We start from the raw sequence: 11,815 nt of genomic DNA on the forward strand, positions 1-11,815 counted from the left end.
GGCTAGTGGAAGGAAGGGACATGGCAGAGGCAGCTGATTGGATAGTCTTGACCTTAATGACAAAGAAATCCGTGAGTTCCTCGCACATATTTGTTGAAGGCGAGGGTGGAGGGGACAGGGGGAAAGGGGTTTAAGAAGATGGTTTGCAGTAGAGAAAAGAAGTCGGGGATTATCTTTGCATTCAAGGATGATCCTGGAATAGTGAGTGTTTTAGCAGATGACAGCAGGATCCGGTGGTGCTTTATATGGTCCAGCCAGAACTGCATGACGAAACCAGTTGTCTGTCATGTCTTTTCAAGTCTGCATCCCTTGGACTAAAGGAGCTGAGACCTGTACCGGGGGAATGGCCAGGGCAAAAGAGAAGAGAGAGAATATTGGGGACTAGGGCATCGAAGGTGAGGGTGCGGTTGAGCAAATCAGTAGCTGCAGAAATGCTGTGGTGAACAGAGGACCAAAGGATAGTGAGTTGGGATTTTGAAAGTGCAATTGTAAGTAAATTGGGAGATGGTTTTTTCCAGGGTTGGATGCAGAGAGAGGCAGGATTGGGGCAGGGGAGGGAGATGTGAGTGGAGAGTGATACAAGGAAGTGATCAGGGATGGTCTTATCGGTCCTGATGAAGGGTCACTGACCTGAAACGTTAACTCTGCTCCTCTCTCCAAAGGTGCTGCCGGACCTGCTGAGTATTTCCAGCATTTCTTGTTTTTATTATGGCCTTAACTGTGATTGATATGATGAGAGGAGAGGTCGAATGAGTTGGCAAGGACAAGGGGGTGGTCGTGAATATGGGTTGCAGAGTTTACATGGAGGGAGCAATTTGGGGAGGATAAGAGGGCAGTGAACTCAGAGGAGAAAAAACATGATGAGTTGAGATGGAGGTTGAAATCACCAAGGATGAGAAGTCAGTCGGTGCAGAGGCTGAGGGAGCAGATTTTTATCATACTTGGGATACCATTCAAGGTAAAGCAGCCTGCTTGATTAACACCCCATCCACCACCTTCAACATTCACTCCCTCCATCACCGACGCACAGTGGCAGCAGTGTGTACCATCTACAAGATGCACTGTATCAACTCACCAAGGTTCCTTCGACAACACCTTCCAAACCCGCGACCTCTACCACCTAGAAGGACAAGGGCAGCAGATGCATGGGAACATCACCACCTGCAAGTTCCCCTCCAAGCCACACACCATCCTGACTTGGAACTATATCGCCGTTCCTTCACTGTTGCTGGGTCAAAATCCTGGATCTCTCGATATAACACTGAGAATGTCTTCATATGGACTGCAGTGATCTAAGGAGGTGACTCAGCTCCACCTTCCTGTGAATGACTGAAAAGAGGCAAAGGGAGGGAGACAGAGAGAGAGACAGACAAAGCGAGACAGGGAACATTCTGAGGATAAAGCTGCAATATAAAATAAAAATTCTTCATTCTTTTAAATTAAAGTGATTATTTCAGGCAACCCATTAAATATGAACATACCACATGACACTGGTAACAACCTCAAATGCTGCTTATTTAATGTGCTCAAGGATTTAATTCCCACACGTTCACTAACAGGTGACCAGAATAGAAATAATGGTACAGCTGCAATCCCACCATTATTAAGGGAATTATCAAGTATCCGATTCCCACTTAGTCACAAACCAAAACAAACTGTTAATGGATGTAGCGAAACCTCCCAGGAAGATTCACCTAATTACCTGCAAATAATTACAAACAGGTTAATGACTAATATAAGTCATTGCCCTGATCAGGAGGCTGAGCTAGCTGTCTGTCCCCTCCAAGGCAGATGCTAATTATTGTGTTCAAAATGCTAGCACAGTTGAGTAACTGTGAGCAGGCTAGGGTTCTGGGATTCTCTGGTGGGTGTGTGTGTGTCTCTGCCTGGAGTGTTGAATCAGGTCGTGCCTGCACCCAAGGACCATCAGCCCAACCGTCAACCTTACCAAAGTCACAAATGACAACCTATGTGACTGTGACAAAGGTAAACTTTCCCTCTTCGTCCTTCTCGACCTATCTGCAGCCTTTGACACGGTTGACCACACCATCCTCCTCCAACACCTCTCCACTGTCGTCCAGCTGGGTGGGACTGCACTCGCCTGGTTCCGTTCTTATCTATCTAATCATAGACAGAAATTCACCTGCAATAGTTTCACTTCCTGCTCCTGCACCGTTACCTCTGGTGTCCCTCAAGGATCTATCCCTGGCCTCGTCCTATTTCACAGAGTTTCACAGAACTGTTATTACACAGTTGGCCCTTCATGTCTGCGCTGGTTCTCCAAAAGAGCAATTTACCTATGCCATTCCCCCAACTTCTCCCCATAGCCCTTCAAATTCTTCCTTTTCAGATAACAATCCAGTTCCCTCTTGAAAGCCTTGTTTGAATCTGCCTCCACCACACACTCAGGCAGTGCATTCCAGATCCTAACCACTCGCTGCTTGAAAAAGATTTTCCTCATGTCGCCATTGATTCTTTTGAAAATTACCTTAAATCTGTGCCCTCTTGTTCTCGGTCCTTTGATGAGTCGGAGCAGTTTCTCCCTATCTACTCTGTCCAGACCTCTCATGATTTTAAATACTTCTATCAAATCTCTTCTCCAACGAAAACAGTCCCAACTTCTTCAATCTATCCACGTAACTGAATTCCCTCATCCCTGGAACCATTCTCGTGAATCTATTCTGCAGTCCCTCTCTAATGCCTTCACATCCTTCCTAAAGTGCGGCGCCCAGAACTGGATACAGTACTCCAGCTCAGGCCGAACTAGTGTCTTATACAAGTTCAACATAACTTCCTTGCTCTTGTACTCTATGCCCATATTAATAAAGCCCAGGATACTGTATGCTTTATTAACCATTCTTTCAACCTGTCCTGCCACCTTCAATGAATTATGCACATATACCTCCAGGTCTCTCTGATCCAGCAACCCCTTTAGAATTGGACTCTTTATTCTATATTGTCTCTCCATGTTCTTCCTACCAAAATGAATCACTTCACATTTCTCTGCATTGAACTTCATCTGCCACTTGTCCGCCCATTCCACCAAGTTGCCTATATCCTTTTGAAGTTCTACACTATCCTCCTCACAGTTCACAATGCTTCCAAGTTTTGTATCATCTGCAAATTTTGAAATTGTACCCTGTACACCAAGGTCTAGGTCGACAGGTTTGCGGCTGCCTGCAATGAATCTGGCCTAACCATCAGCCTCAAGAAAACAAACATCATGGGGCAGGATGTCAGAAATGCTCCATCCATCAATATCGGCGACCACGCTCTGGAAGTGGTTCAAGAGTTCACCTACCTAGGCTCAACTATCACCAGTAACCTGTCTCTAGATGCAGAAATCAACAAGCGCATGGGAAAGGCTTCCACTGCTATGTCCAGACTGGCCAAGAGAGTGTGGGAAAATGGCGCACTGACACGGAACACAAAAGTCCGAGTGTATCAGGCCTGTGTCCTCAGTACCTTGCTCTATGGCAGCGAGGCCTGGACAACGTATGTCAGCCAAGAGCGACGTCTCAATTTATTCCATCTTCGCTACCTCCAGAGAATACTTGGCATCAGGTGGCAGGACCGTATCTCCAACACAGAAGTCCTCGAGGCGGCCAACATCCCCAGCTTGTACACACTACTGAGTCAGCGGCGCTTGAGATGGCTTGGCCATGTGAGCCGCATGGAAGATGGCAGGATCTCCAAAGACACATTGTACAGCGAGCTCGCCACTGGTATCAGACCCACCGGCCGTCCATGTCTCCGCTTTAAAGACGTCTGCAAACGCGACATGAAATCCTGTGACATTGATCACAAGTCGTGGGAGTCAGTTGCCAGCGTTCGCCAGAGCTGGCGGGCAGCCATAAAGACGGGGCTAAAGTGTGGCGAGTCGAAGAGACTTAGTAGTTGGCAGGAAAAAAGACAGAGGCGCAAGGGGAGAGCCAACTGTGTAACAGCCCCGACAAACAAATTTCTCTGCAGCACCTGTGGAAGAGCCTGTCACTCTAGAATTGGCCTTTATAGCCACTCCAGGCGCTGCTTCACAAACCACTGACCACCTCCAGGCGCTTAGCCATTATCTCTCGAGATAAGGAGGCCAAAGAAGAAGAAGAAGAAGAGGTCATTAATATATATCAGGAAAAGCAAGGGTCCCAACACTGACCCCTGGGGAACTCCATCGCAAACTCTCCTCCAGCCTGAAAAACATCCATCAACCACTACTCTTTGATTCCTGTCACTCAACCAATTTTGTATCAATGTTGCTACTGTCCCCTAAATTCCATGAGCTATAACTTTGCTCACAGGTCTCTTGTGCGGCACTATATCAATTTCTCATTTACATGCTGCCCCTCGGCAACATCAGCCAAAAACAGAACCAGTTTCCACATGTACACCGACTACACTCAGCTCTACCTCACAACCTCCTCTCACAACTCCTGTTGCTAAATTATCGGACTGCTTATCCAACATCCAGTACTGGATGAGCAGCAATTTCCTCCAATTAAATATTGGGAAGAGCAAAGCCATTGTGTCATCCGCAAGTTTTGAAATTGCGCCCTGTACACGCAAGTCTAGATCATTAATATGGATCAAGGAAAGCAGGGGACCCAACACCAACCCATTGGGAACCCCACTATAAACCTACCAAAAAAACAACTATTTCACCACTAATCTCTGTTTCCTGTCACTCAGCCAGTTTTGTATTCATGCTGCATGCATATTGTTAACAAATATTTATAGGGGAATTTAGGGTCATTCCACCCCCTTTGTGTGGCCTGTTGCTATGGTAACTCCAGCACCTCTGTCAGTCGGACCTATATCCGGTATTGCACACTTCCGGTAGAGGGGACGGCTTTCGATGTGATACCGGAAGTTAGATCCACCATTTTGGGGGATCGTGTACGCTACGCGCGTTGAAAGAAACACAAATCCTGTTTTAGCTGCACAGAGCGCCCGGTGTTTCTGAATGAAATTTGAAGGTGCGGCGGGAAAAATAACGAGCGTTTTTAAAAATAAAACGGCGTGGCGAAGTACGCATGCGCGGCCGACTCTTCCGGCGGGATAGGGGCCTTTCCCATGTGCGGGGCATTCTGGGAGCCGCTGCCCGCCATTGCGGCCCCGGAGTCGCTTTCACTGCGGTCAGTGAGAGACACCGAGACAGGCGGGAGGGAGAACATCCAGCTCTTCCCTTTTTGCACTTGATTTTCCAAGGTGAAGTCATTTGGTTATCTTTGCTTCTATAAATCTAAGTAGTTGTTAATAAAAGCAAAAGACTGCAGATGCTGGAAATCTGAAATAAAAACAAGAAATGCCGGAAATACTCAGCAGGTCTGGCAGCATCTGTGGAGAGAAAAGCAGAGTTAAAGTTTCAGGTCAGTGACCCTTCTTCAGAACTGACAAATATTAGAAATGTAAAAGGTTTTAAGCGAGTAAAGCGGGGGTGGGGCAGGAGATAACAAAGGTGAAGGTGTTGATAGGACAGGGTCCCAGAAGGTCATGGCGAATGGTATGTTAATGGTGTGCTGAAAGACAAAGTGTTAGTACAGAGAGGGTGTGAATGACTGTAAAGCACAGAGCACTTCAAGCACAAACATAAAAAAACCAAAACAATGGATAGGCATAGTGAAAACAAACTAAACAAACTGAAAAACCTGAAGTAAAATAACCAAATAAAAAAGGAAAAAGAGAAAATAACTAAGCATAAAAAGGGGACTCATCATGCTCTGAAATTATTGAACTCCATGTTCAGTCCGGCAGGCTGTGCTTAATCGGTAAATGAGATGCTGTTCCTCGAGCTTGCGTTGATGTTTGTTGGAAAACTGCAGCAATCCCAGGACCGAGATGTGAGCATGAGAGCAGGGGGGAAGTGTTGAAATAGCCAGCAACCAGAAGCTCGGGGTTATGCTTGCGGACTGAGCGGAGGTGTTCCGCACAGCTGTCACCCAGTCTGCGTTTGGTCTCCCCAATGTAGAGGAGACCACATTGTGAGCAGCGAGTACAGTATACTAAATTGAAAGAAGTACAAGTAAATCACTGCTTCACCTGAAAGGAGTGTTTGGTGCCTGGGATAGTGAGGAGGGAGGAGGTAAATGGGCAGGTATTACACCTCCTGCGATTGCAGGGGAAGGTGCCATGGGAAGGGGATGAGGTGGTGGAGGTAATGGAGAAGTGGACGAGGGTGTCACGGAGGGAATGATCCCATCGGAACGCTGACGGCGAAGGGAGGGGAAGATGTGTTTGGTAGTGGCATCACGCTGGATGTGGCGGAAATGGCGGAGGATGATCATTTGGATGTGGAGGCTGGTGGGGTGGAAAGTGAGGACAAGGGGAACCCTGTCACAGTTCTGGGAGGGAGGGGAAGGGGTGAGGGTGGAGGTGTGAGAAATGGGACAGACACGGTTGAGGTCCCAGTCAACCACAGTGGGGGGGAATCCTCAGTTGAGGAAAAAGGTCATATCAGAAGCACCGTCATGGAAGGTAGCATCATCAGAGCAGATGCGTCAGAGAAACTGGGAGAATGGAATGGAGTCCTTACAGGAGGTAGGGTGTGAAGAAGTGTAGTCGAGGTAGCTGTGGGAGTCAGTGGGCTTATAATGGATATTAGTGGACAACCTATCCCCAGAGATGGAGTCAGAGAAGTCGAGGAAGGGAAGTGAAGTGTCAGAGATGGACCATGTGAAGGTGAGAGAAGGGTGGAAGTTGGAAGCAAAGTTGATAAAGTTTTCCAGTTCGGGGCGGGAGCAGGAAACGGCACCGATACAGTCATCAATGTACCGGAAAAAGAGTTGGGGGAGGGGGCCTGAGTAGGACTGGAACAAGGAACGTTCGACATATCCCACAAAAAGACAGGCGTAACTAGGACCCATGCGGGTACCCACAGCGACACCTTTTACTCGAAGGACGTGAGTGGAGTTGAAGGAGAAGTTGTTCAATGTGAGAACAAGTTCAGCCAGGCGGAGGAGGGTGGTGGTGGATGGGGACTGGTTGGGCCTCTGTTCCAGGAAGAAGCGGAGAGCCCTTAATCCATCCTGGTGGGGGATGGAGGTGTCGAGAGATTGGGAGTCCATAGTGAAGAGGAGGCGGTTAGTGCCAGGAAACTGGAAATTGTCAAGTCGGCTGATTTTATCCATTCCTGCAACTAGGTGGCAGCAAAATCCTATTTTTTTTAAATTTCATGCGGCAGAAACTTTTACCAAAAGCCCACTGTGTTGTCCACACAGGTCTGCCTGGGAATCCGGACATGGTTAAATGATTTTACGGTTGTGAATTAAAGAGGAGCAGAGGACACAAATCTCTGATAGGAATGTTCACCCTCCCTCTGTTGCTGTGGTAACGCAGCGCCCTCTGACCCCGGTTAATTTTTGCTGCCGCACACTTCCGGCGCTGCTCATATCCGGCGGCGGGGGGGGGACGGGTTTGGATGTGACACCGGAAGTTTGCGGTTCCCTCGGCTAGGGTCAGTGAAGTGGTCGCGGAGGCTCCTCAATGTCCGCGGGTCCGGGCTGGACCTCAGGCCGCGGCTCAACGATTCCAGGCGCTGTGAATCTTTACCCGTGACCTCTACCCCAACTCCTGACCTCCGCCCCAACTCCTGACCTCCGCCCCAACTCCTGACCTCTACCCCAACTCCTGACCTCCACCCCAACTCCTGACCTCTACCCCAACTCCTGACCTCCGCCCCAACTCCTGACCTCCGCCCCAACTCCTGACCTCCACCCCAACTCCTGACCTCCACCCCAACTCCTGACCTCTACCCCAACTCCTGACCTCCACCCCAACTCCTGACCTCCACCCCAACTCCTGACCTCCACCCCAACTCCTGACCTCTACCCCAACTCCTGATATCATCCAACTCTTAACCTGAGCCCCTAAGCTCTACATCGATTTTAAACGCCAAACCCTTAACCTGGTTCCACCCCTTAACCCCAATTTTTAACCTCTACCCTAATCCCCAGCCGCTGGTTGCCCCCTCACCCTCTCGTTCAGATCCCAGCCACTCTCCTTGATCTCCTGCTGCATTCAGAAGTGATGAAATGCAAAGGCGTTAAATGGGAAAAGTGGAGGTGCATGGTGCCTTTTTTTTTGATGCAAAAAATGTGTTTCACTTTTGCAGGTAAGGTGGGCATTTCCAAAATGTCTGCCCCTGCTTCCCAAGGCCACAACTGGAGCAGAAAGTCTGAGGAGAAGGACGAGGAGGACCCTGTGGATCAGATGATCTCCAGGACCGGCTGTGCCAGCTTCCATCATGCTGTTCAGGATTGTATGGCAGAACACCAAGACTGGCGCAAGTGCCAGCAGCCTGTGCTCGACTTCAAACAGTGCATGGCAGAATACCAGCAACTGCGAGCTACCCCGCCCGCCAGACACAAACCCGGCCCAGCCGGGAGCTGAAATCGGGCGACGTCCTGTGAGAATCAGCAATCCCTTATTTTCTTTCAATCTAAAGAAAACCCTCCAACTTCAGCGAGCGGTGAGGGAACCATCTCGTAAGGACTTTGACTGAAGCTGTGAATGTTTGTGGCTTGTTCAGCAGGGAAATATGCCACTCGATCTTGTCCATGTCGCTATTTATGCTCCATGTCGTTGTTTATGCCCCACATGAGCCTCCTCCCAGCCCATACTGCTCAAACACTATGTGTAATATGAACTTGAGACACCATTCAGTAACTGCTCCCTGCTGCCAAGGAGCTACAGGCTGTACAGTGCTGCCTGCTGCTTTTCAGACTAGCTCGACATGCGAGATTTGCATTGTGTCCACTTGCACTGCTAGGTTCTGCTCTTCACAGCCTGACTTTAGTCTGGAGAGAGCCATGAATTACTGATAGTTTTAGGCCTGTCAATGGTGATGGGCGCAGTTTGAAGGAGCTGGATTGAAGCGGGAGTGGAGGCCTGGTCTGCAGTTGGCCAGGATCGGGTTGCCTTGTGAAATTACAGCGTAAGTGGATCAGAAAATGCTTTTTAAGACCTGGACACCCCCACCCCAACTCTTAACTGAGAATGCCCTTCTTCCTTCCCCCCCCCTCCCCCTCATCCCCTCTCCTCCCCAGCTTCGATGGATTGATTTTTAAAAACTTATCAACATACAGCTTAACGTCAAGACTTGCAATGGTGAATAAAACTCAATTATGTTTTCTAAGTTTGTACTCTCCTGGCCTTCATTCTGTTCCTGAGCTGTTGCTGCACATTTCCTTCCCATTATCATGATGTCTCTGAATGTGTGCCAGATTATGACTGTTCTGGCTGGTGATGTGAAGTGATACATTTTGCCAGGGAGAATGAGAAGAGAATTTAAATTAAAGGGTACAATTCTAAAGGGGGCTCAGGAGCAGAAATCATTGAAAGCAGGGCAGTTGAGAAAGTTGTTAATAAGGGATATGGGATCCTGGGCTTTATAAATAGAGGCTCAGCGTACAAAAGCAAGGAGGTTATGGTGAACCTGTATAAAACACTGGTTCATCCTGAACTGGAGTATTGTGCCCAATTCTGGGCTCCGCACTTTAGGAAGGGTGGGAAGGCATTAGAGAGGGTGCAGAGAAGATTTACAAGAATGGTTCCAGGGATGAGGGACTTCAGTTACATGGATAATTTGGAGAAGCTGGGGCTGTTCTCCATGGAGAAGAGGAGATTTGATAGAGGTGTTCAAAATCATGAGGGGCTGGGCAGAGAAGATAGGGAGAAACTGCTCCCATTGGCGGAAGGGTTGAGAACAAGAGGACACCGATTGGCAAAAGAAGCAACAGCGACATGAAGAAAATCTTTTTCACACAGCGAGTGGTTAGGATCTGTAATGCACTGCCTGGGAGTGTGGTGGAGGCAGATTCAGTCGTAGTTTTCAAAAGGGAATTGGATAATTATCTGGAGAAAAAAAAAATCAGGGCTATGGGGAAAAAGCAGGGGAGTGGGACTAGGTGAGTTGCTCTTGCAGAGAGCTGGCACGGACACAATTGGCCGAATGGTCGCCTCCTGTGTTACAACCATTCTATGATTCATTGGCGATAAAGCACTTTGTGATGTCATGGAGGCCATGAAAGGCGCTGTATAAAGAAAGACTTGCATTTCTATAGCGCCTTTCATGACCTCGGAATGACACAAAGTGCCCTACAGCCAATGAAGTAATTTGACCTGTAGTCACTATTGTGACGTAGGAAATGCAGCAGCCAATTTGTACACACAAAGCTCCCACCAACGGTAATGTGATAATGACCAGATCATCTGATTTTAGAAATAAATATTGACCAGGAAGCCAGAGAAAGTTTCCCTGTAGGTCTTCCAATATTATCATGGGATCTTTTACACCCATCTGAGAAGGCAATGTAACGTCTCATCCAAACAAAAGTACCTCCGGCAGTGCAGCATTCCCTCGGTACTGCAATGGGAGTATAAACCTGGATTTTGTGCTCAAGTCCCAGGAGTGAGGCCCCAAACCTACAACCTTCTGACTTTGAGATGAATCCAGAGTCGATGGTAGTTCCTGCATTGATTCTGGTTCATTTTCACAGTTCATAGAGTAAAACAGCACAGAAACAGGCCCTTTGGCCCATCGTGTCTGTGCTGGCCATCAAGACCTATCCTAATCCCATTTTCCAGCACTTGGCCCGTAGCCTTGTATGCTATGGCGTTTCAAGTGCTCATTTAAATACTTCTTAAAAGTTGTGAGGGTTCCTGCCTCTACCACCCCTTCAGGCTGTGCGTTCCAGATTCCAACCACTCGCTGTGTGAAAAAGATTCTTCCTCAAATCCCCTCTAAACCTTCTATCCCTTACCTTAAATATATGCCCCCTAGTTATTGATCCCTCCACTAAGGGAAAAAGTTTCTTCCTATCTATCCTATCAATACCCCTCATAATTGTGTATACCTCAATCAGGTCCCCACTCAGTCTTCTCTGCGCTAACGGAAACAACCCTAGCCTACCCAGTCTCTCTTCATAGCTGAAATGGTCCAGCCCAGGCAACATCCTGGTGAATCTCCTCTGCACCCTCTCCAGTGCAATCACATCCTTCCTATAGTGTGGTGACCAGAACTGGACACAGTACTCCAGCTGTGGCCTAACTAGCATTTTATACAGCTCCATCATAACCTCCCTGCTCTTATATTCTATGCCTTGGCTAATAAAGGCATTTATCCCATATGCCTTCCTAACCACCTTATCTACCTGTGCTGCTGCCTTTAGTGATCTATGGACAAGTACACCAAGGTCCTTCTGACCTTCTGTACTTCCCAGGGTCCTACCATCCATTGTATATTCCTTTGCCTTGTTATTCCTCCCAAAATGGATCACCTCACACTTCTCAGGATTACATTCCATTTGCCACTGCTCTGCCCATCTTACCAGCCCATCTATATCGTCCTGTAATCTAAGGCTTTCCTCCTTACTATTTATTTATTTATTTAAAATAGGTGGGGGAGTTCCAAAGTCACCTTGCAATTTCTCTGCTGCAGAGGTTAAAAGATGTTATCAATGGGGCTCCTGTTCAGCTGGAGCTGTCTCTCAGCTGTTCTGGCTTTTCTTCTCGCTCTTTCTTCCCAGAGAGATACCTTTTAAGGTAGAAACCTGTCTGGTTGGGGTGTTGGTCAGGTGACTAAGGGGTCTCAACCCTGGGGTGATTCATACAGTGTTTCAGGATATGGGAACCATTGTTACATGACGGTTTCTGAATGTGGTCCATTTTGATAAATAGGTGTTACTTCACACCAATTATTTTAGACTTGGCTGTGGAGTCAGTCTGTCTGTAAACGTCTTTGTTAGCTCCATTCCTGCAGATGTAGTTGTTAGCATGGAATGGGCTGTTTTCCATTTCAATATGTTTTCCCAAGGCTAATTGA

General features: G+C 47.8%; 1 protein-coding gene across 1 annotated transcript; it reads left to right on the top strand.

The window, feature by feature from the left end:
- Positions 1 to 4,895: 4,895 nt before the first annotated feature.
- On the top strand, positions 4,896 to 9,127 carry coa4 (cytochrome c oxidase assembly factor 4 homolog). Its single transcript, XM_068032769.1, has 2 exons — positions 4,896 to 5,202; positions 8,105 to 9,127. Exons 1-2 carry the CDS (start codon positions 5,028 to 5,030, stop codon positions 8,380 to 8,382), a joined length of 453 nt encoding a protein of 150 aa, XP_067888870.1. The 5' UTR covers positions 4,896 to 5,027; the 3' UTR covers positions 8,383 to 9,127.
- The last annotated feature ends 2,688 nt before the right edge of the window (positions 9,128 to 11,815 follow it).

The sequence above is a fragment of the Heterodontus francisci genome, chromosome 6 (assembly GCF_036365525.1).
Source record: "Heterodontus francisci isolate sHetFra1 chromosome 6, sHetFra1.hap1, whole genome shotgun sequence".
NCBI lineage: Eukaryota > Metazoa > Chordata > Chondrichthyes > Heterodontiformes > Heterodontidae > Heterodontus > Heterodontus francisci.